The sequence below is a fragment of the Ahaetulla prasina genome, chromosome 3 (genome assembly GCF_028640845.1).
Source record: "Ahaetulla prasina isolate Xishuangbanna chromosome 3, ASM2864084v1, whole genome shotgun sequence".
In the NCBI taxonomy this organism is placed as follows: domain Eukaryota; kingdom Metazoa; phylum Chordata; class Lepidosauria; order Squamata; family Colubridae; genus Ahaetulla; species Ahaetulla prasina.
This window is the reverse complement of record NC_080541.1, coordinates 161367686-161388767: the sequence shown is the minus strand read 5'-3', so window position 1 is coordinate 161388767 and position 21082 is coordinate 161367686. Positions and strand designations below refer to the sequence as shown.

At 38.0% G+C, this 21082-nt stretch overlaps 1 protein-coding gene across 3 annotated transcripts in view; it reads right to left on the bottom strand.

Annotated features, from left to right (window-relative positions):
* Positions 1-19394, bottom strand: part of SLC35D1 (solute carrier family 35 member D1) — a 39318-nt gene extending 19924 nt beyond the window's left edge. For all 3 annotated transcript variants that reach the window (XM_058178959.1, XM_058178961.1, XM_058178962.1), the window contains exons 1-11: positions 18277-19394; positions 16328-16361; positions 16149-16235; positions 14965-15032; positions 12327-12398; positions 11720-11788; positions 10369-10471; positions 8866-8958; positions 4357-4424; positions 2669-2747; positions 2084-2166 (exon numbers count right to left, since the gene is read on the bottom strand). In XM_058178959.1, coding sequence (XP_058034942.1) covers positions 2084-2166; positions 2669-2747; positions 4357-4424; positions 8866-8958; positions 10369-10471; positions 11720-11788; positions 12327-12398; positions 14965-15032; positions 16149-16235; positions 16328-16361; positions 18277-18758 — 1238 coding nt within the window. In that variant the 5' untranslated portion in view covers positions 18759-19394. The remainder of the gene's footprint in view (positions 1-2083; positions 2167-2668; positions 2748-4356; positions 4425-8865; positions 8959-10368; positions 10472-11719; positions 11789-12326; positions 12399-14964; positions 15033-16148; positions 16236-16327; positions 16362-18276) is intronic.
* Positions 19395-21082: the final 1688 nt, after the last annotated feature.

The window sequence follows — 21082 nt, the reverse complement described above, 5'->3', positions numbered from 1 at the left end:
GAGCCCTAAATTTTTGTTGCTAAGTGAGACAGTTAAGTGAATTTTGCCCCATTTTATGAGCTTTCTTGCCATAATTGTCAAGTGAATCCCTGCAGTTGTTAAGCATTGAGCATTGATTACTGCAATGCTCTCTACATGGGGCTGCCTTTGAGGTGCACCCGGAGGCTGCAGTTAGTCCAGAATGCGGCTGCGCGAGTAGTAATGGGAGCCGCTCGTGGCTCCCAAGTAACACCACTGCTCCGTAGTCTGCACTGGCTTCCTGTGGTCTTTCGGGTGCGCTTCAAGATTTTGGTTACTACCTTTAAAGCGCTCCATGGCTTAGGACCCGGGTACTTACGAGACCGCCTGCTGCTACCCTATGCCTCCCACCGACCCGTACGCTCTCATAGAGAGGGTCTCCTCAGGGTGCCGTCCGCCAAACAGTGTCGGCTGGCGGCCCCCAGGAGTAGGGCCTTCTCTGTGGGAGCATCGACACTCTGGAATGAACTCCCCCCTGGCCTACGTCAAGTGCCTAATCTTCGGACCTTCCGTCGTGAGCTAAAAACATACTTATTTATTCAAGCGGGACTGGCATAATAGTTTGATTTTAAATTGGGGTTTTATTAATATTCTTAAATATTTTAAATTTAATTTTAATTATTAGCCGTTTTTGTAATTTTGATATGTTTTAATTTGTTTTAATTGTACATATTTTGTATTTTATCTCGGCTGTACACGCCCTGAGTCCTTCGGGAGAAGGGCGGTATAAAAATACAATAAATAATAATAATAATAATAATAATAATAATAATAATAATAATAATAATAATAATAATAATAATAATAATAATAATAATAATAATAATAATAAAGTTAGTAACATGGCTGTTTAGTGAATCAGGCTTCCCCATTGATTTTGCTTGTCAGAAAGTCACAAAAGGGGGTTTACATGACCCCAAGACACTTCAACCGTCAGAAATATGAGTTAGCTGTGAAGCATCCGAATTTTGATCACATGACCATAGGGATGTTGCAACAGCCCTAAGTGTGACAAAATGGTCATAAGTCACTTTTTTCAGGGCTGTTGTAACTTCAGACAGTCACTAACTGAATTGTTAAATTAAAGACAACCTGTATATATTCTGGCCAGATGCTATGATGCAAGTACATATTACTTCATTTGCCTAATGATGTCATAACACATGTAATATTTTTTTACCTCTTCATAGCTTGTTATGTATACTTATGGCTTAAATTTTCTTTATTCCCACCAGTACTCTTATAGAAGTTGTTCCCATTTAAGACTATACTGAATACTAGAAGAAAATGTTAACAGCCATCTATAAATAGCCAGTAAAAAACTCCATATTTTAATACTTGCATTTGATTACATAGAAAAGGAATTTTTATCGGAATTGTTGATTTAAAGCTAACCTCATATGAAGATCTTTCTAACTCCAGACTTCCAATTTCTATTGCAATACATTTTAATTTCTTAATCATGCTTTGATTCAGAAATAATTTAGTAAATTGGTTGATCTTAAAAGGCTTTCATTCTAACCAACATAAGGCCAGACTGAGTAATTTAAAAATTAATTATAGTACCCAACTGAGATATGTCATTTTTCCCCACTATTTTTTTTGTTTATTAAATTTATTTGCCCCCTATTGTACCACGAGAGGACTATATCCTTGAATTGCATCATTTATACACTTCTTGAGATAAGAAAAACCCATAGCAGAAAAAACAGACTCCTATAAAACTCATACCAATAAAAAACAATTAGTTAACTAGCAGTCATATGATTAAATAATCCCAGAAGTCAAGAAAAGCCTACGTGTTGTATTCAGACAATACAGATCTCCAATATATTCAGTAGTATCATGCAGCACAGTAGTATATTAGAATACATTTCATATTTTTGTTATATAAATGTTTTTTTAATTTTCTCTACCTTTCCATCTGCAGCTCCCAAAATGTGTACCAATATATGAAAAGCATATCATAATATTAATCTTAACAGTTCCTTAAATTTAATATATCCATAATGAACTTGCATAATTCATCCAATTATTTCTTTAAAAGGTAAGATACTTTACCTACCTAATATTTAATCCTACAAAATTTGTCCATGTGAAAATATAATCTCCTCCAAAGAACATTCCTATGTAAGTTATTAGTATATTCTGGAAGTAAAGAAATAAACAGAATTGAAGCTTTTAAATAGAGTGTTTAAGTAGACTTGTCAGATAGAATATATTATATTCATAAATTGCCATAATACTTTAAAATATTTATAAAACAATGAAGAAAATCACAGATCACAGATGCTGTTCCAGCATTAAAAGAAACAAATGCAATCTGATACCTTAAAAATTAGATTTAAGTAGTTAGAATTTCTATAAGAAATTGCATGAAATCCCAGTTCTACCACATCACCTCAATCTGTCAGCTTTTCCCACACATATTGCATTTGTTAAACAAAAATTACCATTTCTCTCTCACATACATAAAGGCTAATTCAGGTCACAAGCTTTTTTATATCAAGCTAATACAATATTCTCTATGATTTTCTTTCCAATATGTACCCCCCCCCCCAAAAAAATAGGGCGAATTGTGTCTATTTTTCGAAGAAAACTCGCAAAATGAGACAACTATTTATTGGTTCTAAAAATGTAATAAGTTTACCTTAATACAGCCAACTATTGTAGTTGTAAGGGCAGAGTTATACTGAGTGCAAAGTACCGTTGAATACATCAGAATAAACCTATTTAAGATAGACAAGATTTTGACACTTGGTTTAATATAATTCAGACATGGACCAAAGACAGATGAGTAGTCAGTTTCTGGTTTCCCAGATTCCCAGTTTTAATTCCTGAATTTTTGGCAAGAACGTTTAACAATACTGGGTTAGAGTCTCTTTTGAGGTGCTCTAGAGACCCCACAATCATTAGATGTAATTTGCTGCTGCAGCAAAATTCCCAATTGTGATTATCCATACTTTTATTATGAAATAAGATCCAAACAGAGTCTTTTGAGTCCTAACACATCCATTTTGCTTTTGAGTCTGTTCCTAAACTTTTAATCACCGCCACCACCCTGCAACATATATAATCTCTGTCTCTCAGTGATGTCCCCGAAGGAACAGTTGTATTCTTAAAGGCATTATTTGAAAAAAGAGGGGAAAAAGTTACCCATTTTTGAATTTGAGGAAGCAAGGTATTTAAGATTTGTAAAATAGCAATCATACTTAATTCATGTAACAAAAATTCAAAAAACAACAACCCAAGTTTATTACAATCAGAGACCAGAACAAATAAAAACACTCAAGGAATATCCAGTTAAAAATTCTAGAATAAAATAATAAATAACATATAAAATCTATATTAAAATCACAATTTGGTATCCAATCTGTCAGTTACACACGGTCTAACTACACTATAATATCAATCCTTAAACTGTGAGGCCCATAATCACTAAATACTAAAATGCAAAAGAGCAGTAATGCAAAAGCGTTTGCTGCATTAGTTGTGTAAAATAGCTATGGTGGGTTAATCACATGTTTCCGACAAATCCCCAGTGTTCCTGCACAGAATCTAGCCACCTGGATGTAACCACAGTCTGCTCATCCTTAAGCAGCCACTGGAGATAATAGTGTCAAAACGTCCGGGATACATATCGATTATTGGTAGGACGTGACACAAATTCATTGAGGAGGAGAAGGAAGGAATTTTCAACTTTAAAATCTCACTCTAGATTAAATCCAGAAGAACTATAATAAAAACAATCCAGAATATATTCCAAGGGATATACTGGAATTGGGTATTGCCCCTTTTTGCTACTACGTAAGTATGTTGGGAGTTTAAAGCTACTGAAATGTGCATGAGGCAGTGGTGCGTTTCAAAAAATTTTACTACCGGTTCCGTGGGTGTGGTTTGGTGGGCGTGGCATGGCTTGGTGGGCGTGGCAGGGGAAAGATACTGAAAAATCTCCATTCCTTCCCCACTCCAAGGAAAGGATACTGTAAAATCTCCATTCCCTCCCCAATCCAGGGGAAGATTACTGCAAAATCCCCAGTTCCATCAGCTGGGACTTGGGAGGCAGAGAATAGATGGGGGTGGGGTCAGTCAGAATTTTTACTACTGGTTCTCCGAACTACTCAAAATTTCCGCTACCGGTTCTCCAGAACTTGTCAAAACCTGCTGGAACACACCTCTGGCATTAGGTACTGTATATCAACAATAATTCTTTTCTGATGCTGTACCTGCCTGCTGTATTTGATTATATCAGAGAATCCTATACATTAAAATAAAGTTGCCAGAAAGACTTTAATGCACTGGGGAAAAATTGAGGAAGCCAAAATAAAGTATTCTTACCCCATCACACAGGAGAGTGTAAATTGTGCAAGGAAAAGGGTATCTGCCCATCCTTTATATTCCATTGCCTGAAAACAAATTGTATGTATATTAATAGAAAGACAAATCAGAAATATTTTTCATACTATTTCATCTGAGTAAGCTGAAAAAATATCATAATTCATAGATCAAAACCTACACATAAATGCCTTTTGAATGGAATCTTACACAGTGAAAAATTATTCATCTCAAGAGAAATTAATATTTGAAAATAAAATCCCATCCTGTATTACTCTGTATGTGATAAAAGAGACAATAGCAATTCTAAATTATAGCAGATTTGTTTAACAATGTGTATCATAATGTGCATAACACCTGGCAAACATTTTGCCTAATATAATAGTCTATCAATCCAATATATTTTTAATATTGTACCATTATTAAGCTCAAGGAAAAATATAAATTTGGCCAATTTTATAATAAGTTTTTTAAATTGTTTATTTTAATTGTATTCCGTTATTGTTTTTATTCCGGCTGTACACCGCCCTGAGTCCTTCGGGAGAAGGGCGGTATAAAAATCTAATAAATAATAATAATAATAATCCAGATTACCTGCATTCCCCCTCGCACCTCTGCCTCCGCCTGCTGCTTGGACAGGTAATCAATCCATCTGCACTGTGCAGGGTGTGGCTGCTGCCAAACACCATTGGCCCCTGTGCCCTCACCACCTTTAGTGCTGGCCACACCCACCCACACCCCACCTTGGCTGATGATGATCTTAACAGGCTAATTTTTGGGATAGGGCTTATATTAGAAGCCACTAAAAATCAGACTAGGGCTTATTTTCTGTTTAGGTCTTATTTTCGGGGTAACATGGTAGAGTTGTAAAGGCATACATGCATATATATAATTTGGGGGGGGGGAAGCCACCTTCAAAATAAAAGCAATGCAGTTGTAATGTGTGCATGACTGACAATTATTTACATTTGATTTCTAAATTCCAATTGACCAAACAGGGACAGCCAAAGGGCTGGATGTGGCCCAAGGGCCGTAAAATGCCCAGATCTGTTATAACCCATGCTGATCATATTTGTGAATGAACAAAATCTTCTTGCAGCCATTTGGGGAAAATTATGATCACAAAATTCCATCAGCCTAAAAAGAATGGTATTCCCACAAGAGTATATTGTGTACCCTCTCTCTTCTTCATCATACTTACTTAGTATCAAAAGAAAAAACAATAGAAAAACTTTTCTTGACCCCCTAACCACAGATGAACTGGGAAATAGGGTTTTAAAAAACATAGCAGGAACCTACCTATCATCAGTTTTATAATCATAGCAATAATTAGGTTTTATGGCACAAAATATATTCAGTCCACTGGAACCACAGAGATAACTAATGTATGCCACAATTGTTCATGGCTGACACATAGCCTGTTAATTTCACTGACAAATATTTTCTACTTGTTAAAACTTCACCAACAAAAAATACAACAATTCACTCTTTTCACAGGTCATAATTTGCACTTACATATCAGTGCATAATAAGCTAACAAATACAGGGAGAGAGGCTCAGCCCTAAATATAAATTTATTATGAACAACCCTGTGATTTCCCAGGCCTCTGAACATGTACTTAATGAAAACAAATTCTAGAATACAACACAATAGTCACATTCTTCTCTTTTAATATACAAATCTCCAAACACAAACAGCAAGAATGTCAAAAAGTGGATCCTATGTGCAATATTTAAATCACTGAAAACAAATTCACTATCTTGTACTGTATGAATGTTCACATTTTAAAAACTACTCTTTTTACTGAAAATACACATTCCAATGTTTCATAATATCCCTTTTATCAGATAGTATCATCAAATCTTAATTTCTATTCTCATAACAAGTTATTAACAATCAATGCTCCTCTAAATCCTAAAAGGTCTAGTCATGGAGTTGTTATTAGCACTAGTATGTCTGTTCTGCATCCCCTTCCTCACTCTATGGCTTTTCCACTATCTTATCACTAGCCAAAGCCAATGACAGTAGCAGTGGTATGTTTGTGTGGAACACAGGATTGAATTTTCCCTCCATTTAGGGTGAGATGAACCTTGAATTTAATACTTGGCCTTTGAAATCCCACTTCTATGTAGAAAAGGCTATGACCCTGGGATTCTTTCTTGACAGTTGCCTGACTACTGCTTTGTCCATCAGATTTTTTTCCAGCAGCCTCAGGAAAATTCTAGGATTGGAAACTGAGCTGTTGAAAAAAAAATCCCACAAATGCCATAGGACAGGGGTCTCCAACCTTGGTCCCTTTAAGACTTGTGGACTTCAACTCCCAGACTCCCTCAGCCAGCTTTGCTGGCTGAGGGACTCTGGGAGTTGAAGTCCACAAGTCTTAAAGGGACCAAGGTTGGAGACCCCTGCCATAGGAAACCATTTCCACAATGCTGACAAGAAAACTGCAGGAAGGCAGTCCCAGAGGTCAAGTTCAACTTTAGTTGTTGAATATTTATTTAGTTATCATAATCCTCTTTTGAAGGGCGACTTCTGTCAGCCCCATAGGTAGATCAGACCATGAAATCAGCCCTACAGAAAGGCTACTACTACTTTTAATGAGACTAGTTCCATCAGCAGAATCTTGCAAGTCTCACTGTATTGTATCTCCACCTCTTTCAATGAATTTGTCTGAGTCATTTCCAAATGTTATCTGGCCATTCTAAAAGCGCTTCAACACTCCCCACCCCCCAAAATGACTTCTGCATCTCCCAATCAAAGCCATCTTCCTTACTCTCTACAACTTCTGGCTGAATTTTTACATACACAAATGCTAGAATATATACACACGAGATACACATCCCTTTAGGTGGGGAGGAGGAATCTCAAGGACTGGATTCTCTGCTAGAATTGAAAAGGATTACCAAGATTGGAAAGCTGATTCTCTGTGAGAATCAAATGTGTATTTTTTTCTATCTACTACTCCTTTGTGAGTCTAAATTCAGGATTATCTTCATTTTGGGTAAATACACTACCTGCCAAACTTCCCTTAGATTTCTTCAGTGAAAAACAACTATAAACAATTAGGAATTGTCCGTAGTCTGGCTGGCTGCCATTCAGAACGTGTTAGACCTTGCTAGCTCTAAGTGTCTTGTTGCTTCCCTTGGAGGCAGGAAAGTTTATTTAACTAAGATGAGGAAAACCAAATTATACATATTCATGTACAAAAGGCTTCTTTGGTTAAACTATGTAATACTACACTCTTTATTTTGTTGTTTGACAAGGTTAGGGAAAATCCAGTTGGAAAAACATGCCAGATTTTATATTTTATGTAATGTTTTATTTTTTAAAAATAAACATAACTCAAAGCTACTAAAATGAAGACTAATGTATTTGAATTATATTCTATGAGCACACCTTGTTAACAGCAGTATAGAGAGACAAAGTAAGCCCTGCAATTGGAGTAGTCACATACATGCAGTCATACTCTTGCATTTTCTCCTAAAATGATGAAGACAAAGAAGCATTTGGGGAACTGGAGAGACAAATGGAAATACTAACAACAAAGGAAATATATTCCTGCAATCCTAACAAATGGTAGAGGTAATCCTACAAAATCCTAAGAAATGCAGGCAGGTAATAAAGTATTTGCTGTATGATGTATGTCGACAAAACATACTTCAAAATAACCTAAAAATAATTTACTTGTTATACAGAGATTTATGTTTTGTATCTTTGTAGAAAGTGTGATATACCAAAAATAAATAGTGCTTTACCATAAGAACAAGCTTATTTATCATACTGATATACTGTAGGCAAAGCCACCATTCAAGTATCATTGCATCAATATGCTCTATGTTAATTTCCCTAACCTGGTGTCCACCAGAGTTGTGCAACTATCAATCCCATAATTCTCAACCAGCATGGTCTCATAAGTCTCCAACCACTAAGCTGGAGAAGCTGAACTGCATGACCCAGTAGATAGCTACAAGCACTATTCTTTTTGGGTACAAGTACAATATCACAAAAACAACACTTATTTTACTTCTGTCACTTGTATCTTAGCTGCAATTGATACTTAATGGATCAATTGCAGTTACTCCATTCATTTTTTTATGTTATTCTTGTTTATTATTATATTAATTCTTAATGTTACTAATGTTCAGCTACTTCCCAAGTTCAGATTTTTATATAATTTCTTTCATATGTGCCATATATATTGTGCTTCTTCAACTGCAACCATGTTAAATAGTTGGTAAGTGCTTTCTTTCCTTCTATTTTGACATATTCGTTTTTTAAATGTAAGCTGCTTTGGCAAGAGGCACATAAGTAAAAAAAAACAAAAAACTAGGACCCCAAAGGAAGAGAATCAAAGTATGCCACATTTAGACATACTGGCAAACAATATTGAAAAGCAACAGTCTATGTCCTAAATTTCCAAGTGATATGTAGAAGTGCATTTCATAAAATGAAATTATTTATATAGTTTTGGTGTAAAATTTGCATTCTGGATTTTTTAAAAATATAGTTACCTTCTGTGCATCTCCTGTAAAGTAGGCAATGCCCAAAGTAGGAAGAATCATGAATAGTGCATTGTAATAAAGGAGACCATATTTTCCCAGCTCCTGGGAATGGAGGAAAAAAAACAGAAAGGTATCTTAAATGAAAAATACAATGTTACATAGAAAGCTACACAAAGAAGACTAGGTATTCCATCCAAATAATATAATTTTTTTCCATATCCTTAGACACAAATCAGGTTCATACTCTAGCACAAATCAAGAATATAACAGAAAATCTTGTGCAGCTGCATGTCTTCTGTGGACTAGTGCCTACTTTAAAAATACATTAAATGAATATTTAAGTGAAATAAGGATCACAAATTTTATTCTTCATTCTATCAATCTCTAACCGGGATAAATATTCAGAGGAAACTGTGCTTTTTACCCACAGAAATTCAGCCTGTAAACTGGGTAAGTTTTTGCCTAGTAGTTGTCTGCTAAATATGGAGAATAAACCTAAATCTCCCCTTAAGACTACATGTTTGCCTGAAATAACTCTGCAAGAAATCTATCCCAAATAACCACAGCAAGTTAACTCACTTAATCCACAATTTGAAACCGCATGATCTAATTGACTTTCATCCACTTTCACAGCTAGCAAGCTAGCTCTTGATTCACTATGCTTAGAAAGGAACCAGTTACACTGGTTACTTAAATGGGTGACAGTCACTAAACCATCTTATAAGTTACGTAATAATTCCTTTAAATATGTGTGTATAACCAAGTAATCAATATAATAGCTATGTAATACTAGTATACCACTGCATTTTGGGAACCTCAGCTTAGCTGCTTATCCTGTAAGTTAATATCACCCAATACCATTTCAGCTAACCTTAAAAACCACGTTTGCAGGTTTTCAAGATTTTCTGGAGCTAAATATGAAGTCTGCTACTTTAATCTTGGCATGAAATAACTTCACAGTAAAAATAGTTCGGTATTATTGTGCTGCGGAATGTGTTAATGCTTCTGGTGTGATGACTATGTTATTTAACCCAAGGACACCAACAGAATTGTGGTTGTCCTTTGGTTAAAAACAGAGTGCTGATTTAGAGCAGCAGTAAGGAAGATATTACTAGATATAGCTAAATTACATCTCCCTCAACAAGGAATCTAAATAATACCTTGCCAAATTATATATGGAAGCTTTTAAAATGTTTCAAGCATCACATTTCACAAAATTCTCCATCTCAAGCCTGAGCAAGTGCAAAAACAAAACAAAACTGAAGATTGATAAAAAAATATTTCAAGGCTGAGATGCTTCCAAAATATTGAACAATCCGTTTCTGTGTTGGGGCAGGATGTTTCATAAACTTTTGTGCTTGCAATATTTCAAAATGAAACATTTTGCGCATCACTATATACATAACAGATCAACTTGGGGAATATCTTATCCCACAGCAACAAAAAAAATCACATTTTTCTTTTTCTTTTACTGATCAGCATAGCAACATGCAGCAGTGAGGTGAACCCTACCTTTGAATCTAGCTTCTGTTTTACATAAGCACCATTTGCAGCTGTCAAGACATCATTGATCAAGATAAAAATATATCCTTCTAGATCAAATGCCAAATCAGAACTATGGAGAAGAAATAACATTCAAGTTACAGAAAATTTGTAACATTTACAAATATAGAACATAATTTATAAGAATCCTGCAAGTGGGACATGTTTCGTAAACAGTATTCCAGAAGACACTAGACATCTGATGATATGCAATGCTCTAACTCAAGGGTGTCAAACTCAAGGCCTGGGGGCCGGATCCTGCCCGCGGGGTGCTTAGATCTGGTCCGTGGGGCCGCCCTAGAAACAGTGAAGGACTGGCCCGTGGTGCCTCTGCAAGCGAAAACTGAGCTCGGGTGGGCTGCAGGCAGCCCTCGCAAGCTCTGTTTTCGCTGGCAGAGGGTTGGAGGAGGTTGTTGCAACCAAAAATGGAGCTCGGGAGCCCATTTTCACTGGCAGAGCGCTCGGGCGTCCACAGGTGCCCCTGACATGAGTGACATTGAGCTGGCCATGGCCACCCTGGCCACGTCCACCTGGCCCTCCGAGGTCAAACACAACCCTGATGAACCCTCAATGAAATTGAGTTTGACATCCCTACTCTAAAGGAATATAAATATGACCAAATGCTGTACTTTAGTATATAACTGATATCCTGTAAGAAATTGGGGGAAGGAAGGGTATAGCCACAGTTTTTTCTGTGTACAGTCTGTTCTTTCTTAATAAGTGAGTCACCCCACCCAGCAAAAAGTAAATATGTCTAACTGAGCACTGCTTTAAGCTTAAAATAAGTCAAAGTGGATTTAAAGATTCCTATTACTTTCACCTGCCAGTTAAAATAAATAGAATGAGACAATCACATATTTGTTATGGATCAGGAAAACTATACAAGAAAATGCCAACTTCCTTAGCCTACATAAGTGGCCATTAACCCTTGAGATGTTAATGAACTACAACTTTCTGCTTGTCTTGCTAACTTATTTTGTGATATTCAACAAAATATAAAAAGCTACAAGAAATCCTAACACTAGACTGCACTGAATTTTTTAAAAAATATTTCAGACAATACATTCGTTCAATACTTTCTAATTCTATTGCTTAATCCTTTCCATAGGAATTTATATATTAGAGAAACAAACTTTCCATTTTGATTGTAATTCAGCAGTACAGCTGCTTTAATGGTGTATCGTGTCAATTCTACAATAACAGGAAATAACCTACATTTACACTCCCTTTTCCCCATTTGACGGGAACTAAATGATAGCAAACTATTTAACTTTGTGGCATGAAAATGTGGCAAAAGCATTAGCAAAAAGTTGAACCATACCTTGCAGCTACAAATGCACCAATTATCATTGCAAATACTGTCATCCGAATTCCCCAAGAAAATTTTTTCCTAAAAAGAAAGCTTAGTCATTACTGCAGCACATTTTCAGCAATTCTCAGTACTTTTCTAATTGAAAATAGTTAACTTTCAACAAATCAAGGTAATCTGATGAGCTTTCCACCAAGTCCTGTGCATGTTACTATAGCAATGAGAGGAAAGATTAGTATCTGTTTCACTGGGTTCTTTGCACTTAGCACAAAGGTGATCCAGACTTTGCAAGCAACCTGATCGTGTTTACAAACTGCACATTCAAGTCTTTGACCCCTGAAACTAGACACAAAATAAGTATGGTTATCTACAAAGAGCAAACAAAAGTACCTTATGCACTAAAATTCAATAGAATTAAAGAATTTGCTGGAGTTTCCAATATGAAAAATACACTACACATCCATGCTGTTCTTTGAAAAGAAAATTCAGAAATAGATGGTTCCACAATGATTTACAGTTCTCATGCTTGCTGATGACCACGAAGCATAATAAATTTGGCAGAACTGTGCCTACCAACACAGACACATGAAATAATATATATCGTATTTTTTTTACTCACTTTAGTAAGATTCCTTCTGCAAACATTGTAAACAAAATGGAAAACCGTCTCAGGACTGTAAACATTGGCAGACTAAGAAAGAAAAGAAAAAAGAATGTTTTGAATAAGCTAATCATTTTGAGATGCCCCAAGTCAATACTTTCATACCAAGCTAATCTAGATAAACCATTATAAACACTATATAGTGAAGATTGACTTCAATACTGCCAGAAAGAGTAAGAAAAAAGACCAAGAATCTGCCAAGGCTGCATTAGTATCAATAACCCCAAAACAGAAAAAAAAAAGGTTTTATAAATAAATATGAAACTCAAAAACATAGTCGAAGTACCATATTTCTACTAAACTGTATATAGACAGATTGTTAAGGAATACATGTATTTGCTTCAAAATTTATTCCCTTGAAAGGAGATAAACTCCCAAAGTTCTGAGTTTTATATTTAACAATATTCCATAACCACTTGATAAAGGGAACATGCTCCAGTATCTTGCTATACATAACAATGTATTGTATTTCTTAATAAGATAATAGAACAGCAGTTTGTCAACTGGGTAAAAAGTAACTTCTCAGAACTAATGCTTTTAAATGCTTGAGGGTGAAGGTTTGTTCTCCAAGCTTGTGGGTTGGTTTCCGAGCATTTCATTACCAGGCTAGGTAACATCTTCAGTGGAGTTTAGGGGAATGTCTTCACTTTGTTCAACCACATCTTGTTTTAGGACGTGAGTTATCATTGTTAGGACATCCTGGTCAAGGTAGAGTCATAACCAGTATAAGATCCAGAGCTGGGCAAAATCGCCTTTGGCCAGAGTTTCCATCAGCTATTTAATTAGAAGCCATAAATCCATGGGGACCCAATTCACAGACCAACTTCTTCTGGTGGACCACAGCTCCATTCAGGATGATCCACTGTTAATGGATCAGCTTGGTTTTTATAAATGCAACTTTGGAACTTATGTAACTGAATATTAGTTTGTTCTGCTTCATTCAGATTATAATGAACTTCAGGTATCAATTCAGGCAGTTTATAGCACCAGTAGTTCAACTCATGTAAAAATCAGCATACTGATGACATTCAATCCTGAAGTGACAGAACCTTGCCAATGGCTTTATAGTAGTGGTTCCCAACCAGTGTGCCGCGGCACTAAGGGGTGCCGTGAGATCTTTTGAGGGTGCCGGGAACTTTTGAGCTACGGAGATTTTAAATATCTATTTCCTTATAAGGGTGCCGGGAACTTTTGAAAGGCTTTCCAAGGGTGCCTCAAACAAGAAAAGGTTGTGCCTCAAACAAGAAAAGGTTGGGAACCACTGCTTTATAGAGATGTTGAACAACACAAAGGAGAGCACTGAGGCTTGTAACATTCCACAATGGAATGGCTGCACGCTTGAGTGCTACTCTGCTATTATTACTGACATGGAAAACCTACTGGATAAAATTAAACTTGCCATAAAACTGTACTCCCAATTTAAAACTCTTACAAGTGATTCAGCAAAATGCCATCGTCAGTGGACTCAATCCCTACCACAGGATTTATCAAAGTCACAGATGATCATCAACCACCATGATCAATGTCTATGACTGAGCATCAAACCTGACCAATATTTATCCAGATAAAGTATTCTTCTAGGATCCTCTATAACTGAACATCCACCACCTTCTTTTTGCCAAAAGTAGTCAGATTTATGGCAGGCCACATCAAGAAAGGGCACGGTATACCTCCCTCAAGTCAGGCATTTACTTCAGAAAGGCATTTACTTTACTTCAGAAAGGCATCAGACTTTACTTCAGAAAGGCATTGGTGCTGTCCCAGCTCCAGTCACACACAACTGACCAGTACAGTTCAAATGAACTGGAAAAGAGACAGAACAAGCATACAGATGGTAGGGATCAAATCACACAGTGTTATCTTTTATTTGTAATGCCTCAGCAGGTAGCAACTCCTAAGCAGGATGACTTAGTTCCCTACCTCAAGACTTAGGTAGGGGATTGTATGGCAAATTAAGGCCAACCAAGGCCCTAAACACAGCTTAACAATTGCATTCTTCATGCCTTCCATTGCCTAACTGATAAGGTATGAAGACTCAGTAAGGGTTGATAACTAAAGTCAAGTGTAGCAGTGAAAAAATTAAAGGCACATTAGGATAAGGGGAAAACTCTGTGTTGCCCCCTTCCCTTGGTGGCCTAAACATGTATTTATTTTCTTAATGGTTAATCTAGGGCTGAATTAAATCAGGATACTTCAGGATGACCAGCTAGGCATAAAGATAAAAAATATGTAACTTTGAAAAAGCACTAGCAAACCACTTTCAGTAAAATTGCTGAGCTAACGGCATGGATACAGTCACAGAAGACTAATCCTAGTAAACATTAACAGGATTTATTCTGAGTTCAATAACTAGACGACTGAGATGCAAGATAATAATGTATATAGAAATCTAGCTGATATCACCCCTTTCATTATTCTTCAGGTTTATCCACTCTTCCATTTGTTAAGAACATGCTCCACCTTAGTATTCCAAAAGCAACTAGTATTCTGAAGTAATCAGAAGGAATATCTTTAGAGCTCCTGTTATACAGATGTATAGTTTTAATAAAAGCATAATAAAATTATAACCTCACAAATGTATACAAGTTATCCATACTTCAATTTCTTTGTGCTGAACAGTCCTGTGATTTGGTTCCCAAAATAGAGAAGAGGTAGTGGAAAAGTCTAGAAAATTATAAAAAGGGATAAAACAGCACTCAATGAACAGATAATGTCAGCTTGAGACCTAGCATTCTAAACAATGACAGTTTTATAATGAACAGCTTTCATCAGGCACACCACAAGCCCAATGCTGTTCAAGTGTGGTTTAACGGCTTCAGCATGTCACATAAACATGATTTTGAAATTCAATTTACAACACAAGCACATAATCCTTCTTTTCTTCAAGACTTTGTTCATTTGTGAAGCCATTAACAGAACATCTATTATTTCAAGTTATGTTGGGCATGTAAAGGCAAAGTATTCATAAACTGAAATCATGTTTAAATCAAGTCACTTGTTCATATGTGTACATTAATAGCATACTAAGAATGTATGGCATGACATTGGTATAAATACAGAAAATAGCCACTCTTAACACTCTACCATGGTCTGCTAAACAAGTTCTTTGAATACGCAAGTTCTGTAAATGGCCTCAAGATTCTTAACTGGGGAGTTCTGACACAAATAAACATTTCAGTTACATGAGACAAAATCTTATCAAAGTTTACTCAGAAATAGGATCATTAATTTATTTGTTCCAGCATACAGAAGATTGTATTTTGAGGGAATATTAATTGGAAGTTAAGTCCTTTTATATTTAAGTGATTGTATTTCTAAAAGGAAAATTTTACATCACTTCAGGAAGAGGCAATAGGAGCATGTGTGCAAACTTCCCTCAAACTTTTTTTAAAAGGGAAAAAAAGAATTTAAAAACACACACAGGGACGTTGTATACTGCAAAGCATTTCTTTTCAAAGAGTATTTCTACTCCTCCACAAGCTCCACAGGCTTTTTAGAAGTATAGAAAATGGGTCATTGTGGTTTAGTCCTCTCTTAGGAAGATTGCCAATGCAAAGCAAATATACTTTTAGTATTTATCCCTCCATTAGGAGAATAATCCTATACAAAATAAAGGCTAGAATTCTGCAGGTTTAACAGCACTTTTTATGCATTTCAAAATGTGTTCTTCTAAATACACTGAACAATATTTATCTTAATGAAAGGATTATTCACTACTTCCATCTCTATAATTATTAGTTTTAGGAGAGGGGAAGGAGAGAGACAAGAAACAAGTCGTACCTTTCGAGGTATATGTCTATCAAAATCTGGAAACTTGACCACCCTGAGTGCCTTTCCCACCCAAAGGACAACTATGGTAGCCAGCATCTGTAAGAGAAGGAAGAGAAATCACTAGAGTGCCTCCAATTCTCCCTGCCTACCCTATTTAGAAAATTTCTGAAATACAAACTTCAACGAACCTGTCCTAGTCCCACACAGAGTGAGGAAGGAAATCTGTAACAGACCACAAACATGTTAAACCGTATTACACAGCCGAGAAACTTTGACAAATCATACACGATGGAGAATGCTAGCTGGTGGCAGGAAAAATGGCCTGCCTCTACCTTTACCCTCGTTTAAAACTATTTTAAAATAAGGATGCAGTTCATATTCTTTGCCCTTGCAAACGTAGTCCTGACATGTTCAGCACAGATGCACTTCTTATAGCACACCTATTCCAGAAGCACGTCAAGGTGCAAGGACACAGAATGTTCAACAACAAAGAAAACTACAGGGCACCTATAGGAGGCAAGTTAAAAACACGTAACATCGAAGGAAGGAAGATTTCCAAGGAATCTTTAAAGTAAGGGGGAGAATGGCAAGGCAAGTGCAACCCCAAACTACCCAAGTCAGTCAGTCAGTCAGTCGGTCAGTCAGTTAGTTCTCTGGAAATTTAGGGTGCTGCACACCACAAGCAGCCCCTCCGAATTCAACCCACTGGAATCAGCAGAGCTCATTCCAGCCCCAGAGGTCGATACAACTACAGATAGTCCTCAACTTGTAACAATTCACTTAGTAACAGTTCGAAGTTACAACAGCATTGAAAAGTTACTTATGATCATTTTTCATACTTATGACCATTACAGCATCTCCATGATCACATGATTTATATTTGGATGCTTGACAACTGATTCACATTTATGATGGTTGCAGTGTCCTGGGGTCATGTGATCCTTCTGCAACCTTCTGGCAAGCAGTCAATGGGGAAATCAGATTCATTTAACATCCTTGTTACTAATTTAACAACTGCAGCAATTCACTTAACAGTGGCAAGAAAAGTCATAAAATGGGGCAAAACTCACTTAACAAATGCCTCCCTTAACAACATAAATTTTGGGCTCAATCATAGTCCTAAGTCGAGGACTACCTGTAGCCCTTGACTTACGACCACGATTGAGCCCAACATTTCTGTTGTTAAGGGAGACAACTGCTAAGTGAGTTTTGACCCATTTGCCACAGGTTGAAAAGTGAATCGCTGCAGTTGTTAACATAGCAACACTTTTGTTAAGTGAATCTGTCTTCCCCATTGACTTTCCACATCAGAAGGCTGCAAAAGGTGATCATGCAACCTTGGGACACAGCAACGGTCATAAATATGAACCAGTTGACAAGCATCTGAATCACAGGGATGCTGCAAAAAGTGGCAACTGTGAAAATGGGTCGTAAGCAATGGTGGGTTGCCCCCGGTTCGGACCGGTTCTATAGAACCGGTAGTAAAACTGGTGGGAGGCTCCGCCCATTGACCCAAATGTCATCAAAACTCTTCTGCAGATGCGCAAAAGACCGCGCGCACGAGCGGAGAAAGCGCGTGCGCGCGCAGGCACAATGCAAACTGGTAGTAAAGATAAGTAGAACCCACCCCGGGTCCTAAGTCACTTTTTTCAGTGCTGCTGTAACTTTGACCGGTCAATAACAAGAACTGTTGCAAGTCGAGGACTACCTGTTCGACAGGGGAGTCCTGTCATTTCCAGAGTCCTGGAGAAGAAAAGGCAGCGGGCAACTTCTCAGCACAGAGACCTCCTTACAAGCGGTTTCATCGGAGGAGATGCTAAAAGGAGGACGGCAAAACCTCCCGACGGGCATCCACACGGGAGAGATGAGCAGGCGTCGCTCCCTTTTCTCCGTTAACATGGAGGCGGCTTTGGGGGTGGGGGGGCAACAAGGCTCCGTGGCGGATGAAAAGCAGCCCCCCCGCCATCTCAGCGGTTCATGCAAGAAGGGGCCGTCAACCGGGCTTCACCTCCCTCCTTCCCTCCCGGCTGCCGGGCGCGTCGTTCTGCAAAAACACCCCCGCCTCCAGCCCCTAAAACTTCCACCGGGGCCAGCGCCAATGAACTTCGCCCCGGGGCGGGCTCGCCTCCTTACCCACCCGTAGCTGGTGAGGACGCTCTTGTTCACCACCACGATGAGGAAAGAGCTGAAGCCGTAGAAGGCAGCCGCCAGCAGCTTGAGGCAGGCGGAGAGGCTGGAGGCCGCCGCCATGCCCGGCTCCTCATCTCCGCGGGCTGGGGCAGCTACTACGGCGACCGAGGGAGCTTCTGCTTTCACGCCAGCTGCTTGACGTCTGCGCACGCCCGCCGACATGGTTGCCAGAGGGACGTCAAGGAGGGGGCGGAGCCACGGAGGAGAAAGCCCGGGAGAGCTCGAGCTCCCGAGCCGCTTTGCAGCTCGAGCGGCCAATTGGAGCGGCCTGGCCTGAGTTTTCAGGAGAAGATGGGAGTGGGGTGGAGAGGAGAGAAACGGCTGACGGAGGGAGATCCTCGTTACTTGTAGGACGGCTTTCTTCGGTGTCGTATCTTCCAGAAAGGCTGGACGATGAGTCACGTCATCTTCATTTGTAGAGCAGAACATACTTAAAGCTAACGGGCGATGCAACAGTTCGTTTAGGGACCGTTCAAAGTTACAAAGGCACTGGGGGGGGAAAAGGTCGTTTTTTTCACACTTACTCTATTTATTTACAGAGGAATTATTGAGTCTGTCATTTGCACCTCTATAACTGTCTGGTTTGGTTCTGCAACCCAACAAGAAAAACACAGACTTCAGAGGATAATTAGAACTGCAGAAAAAATAATTGCTACCAACCTGCCTTCCATTGAGGACCTGTATACTGCACGAATCAAGAAGAGGGCCATGAAAATATTTGCAGATAACTCGCATCCTGGACATAAACTGTTTCAACTCCTACCCTCAAAACGACGCTATAGAGCACTGCACACCAGAACAACTACACACAAGAACAGTTTTTTCCCGAAGGCCATCACTCTGCTAAACAAATAATTCCCTCAACGCTGTCAGACTATTTACTGAATCTGCACTACTATTAATCGTTTCATAGTTCCCATCAGCAATCTCTTTCCACTTATGACTGTATGACTATAACTTGTTGCTGGCAATCCTTATGATTTATATTGATATATTGACCATCAATTGTGTTGTAAATGTTGTACCTTGATGAACGTATCTTTTCTTTTATGTACACTGAGAGCATATGCACCAAGACAAATTCCTTGTGTGTCCAATCACACTTGGCCAATAAATTCTATTCTAAATTTTATTTGTCATTCTTATGTTCATATTAGAGGTGGAGACCCTTTGAGAGCTGTATGCAATGTAATTTCATTTTAATGTATGCCAATTAGTGGACATTCAAAGTGACAAAAGTATTCCGTTCATGTAATATCAAAATTAAGATGCTTGGCAACTGGTTCATACTTCCGGTCATTGCAGTGTCCCTGGGTCATGTGATTGTCTGTTGCAACCTTCTGACAATCAGAAATCAATGGGGAAGCCAGGTTCACTTAACAACCGTGTTACTAACTTAATCAACTGCAATGGTTCACTTAACTGTGGCAAGAAAGGTTGCAAAATGGGGCAAAGCTCACTTAACAAATGTCTCACTTGGCACCATAAATTCTGGGCTCACTTATGGTCTTACGTGGAGGATTGTCTGTACCTTTTCCCCACCATCCTCTTGAGGTTACTAAGAATATTTAAGCATTACATAATAGTAATCCAATCTTGAAACTCGAATACTTTGGCCATCTAATGAGAAGGAAGGACTCACTGGAGAAGAGCCTAATGCTGGACAAGATTGAGGGTAAAAGAAGAAGGGGACAACAGAGGAGGAGGTGTCTGGACAGAGTCACTGAAGCAGTTGGCGTGAGCTTAAATGGTCTCCGGGACAGGACAGGAAGGCCTGGAGGAACATTGTCCATGGCTTGGACACAACTTCACAACTAACAATAACAAATCCAATCTTTAATTAAATTGAGAACTAGTGCCCATATAAGCAAGATTTAGATTCAAAGCAGCATAAAAATTTGGTTTGGAAGATGATGTATAAAAACAACCCTTCAACCCAGATTTTTTGTTTTAATCCAGTCAATTGAAGAACACAAATCACTTTACTACAAGGAAAAGTGAATTCAAGCAGGTGGCTGGATCAAAAGTGCAAAGGAAAAGGAAAATAACTTGCACACCTAAACTTTCTTGTGCTGAAATTTCACTGATCCGGCTCAGAGTAGACCCAACTCCCATTGTACAACAGAGGTGAGAACAATGGTGAATGCAAAGCACTATGCATTAAAGTCCGAGATATATTTTTAATTGAATGAGCCATTTGAAAACCCCAGATGTGAAGAAAAAACATTTAAGTATTCATAAGGCCTGAAGCAAACAATCCACTAAATATCTGTGGAGATGCCCAGTCATCCAGGTCACAGTTGTCTTGAAGGTGCTTTTTTCTTCAAAAGGCAGCTGGACTGTTTTTTTCTTGAGGAAGAAGAAGAAAATGTTTCACTTCTCATCCAAGAAACCACTTAGGTGAGAAGCGAAACGTTTTTTTCTTCCTCAAGGAAAAGATGCCTTTTGAAGAAAAAAAGCACTTTTGAAAGATCCCTCAGTGGGAACTTTATCCCATTATCCCACTGCCAGACAAGTTTAAAAAGGGTGAAGGGAAGAAAAAGCAAATGCAGAAGATTCTAATCCTTTGGAACCACATTCTTTTGCAAATTGGAAAGTAATACCAGAAGAAGAAAAAAATACCCTTTACATTCATATTTTTTCTTGTTTGTTATTCTCAATATATCTTGATTTTCTCTCTGAAAAGTGCTACATTCCAATGCCCCACCTGTATTTCAAGTATTGCAGCAAATGACCTGATATAACATGGCAAT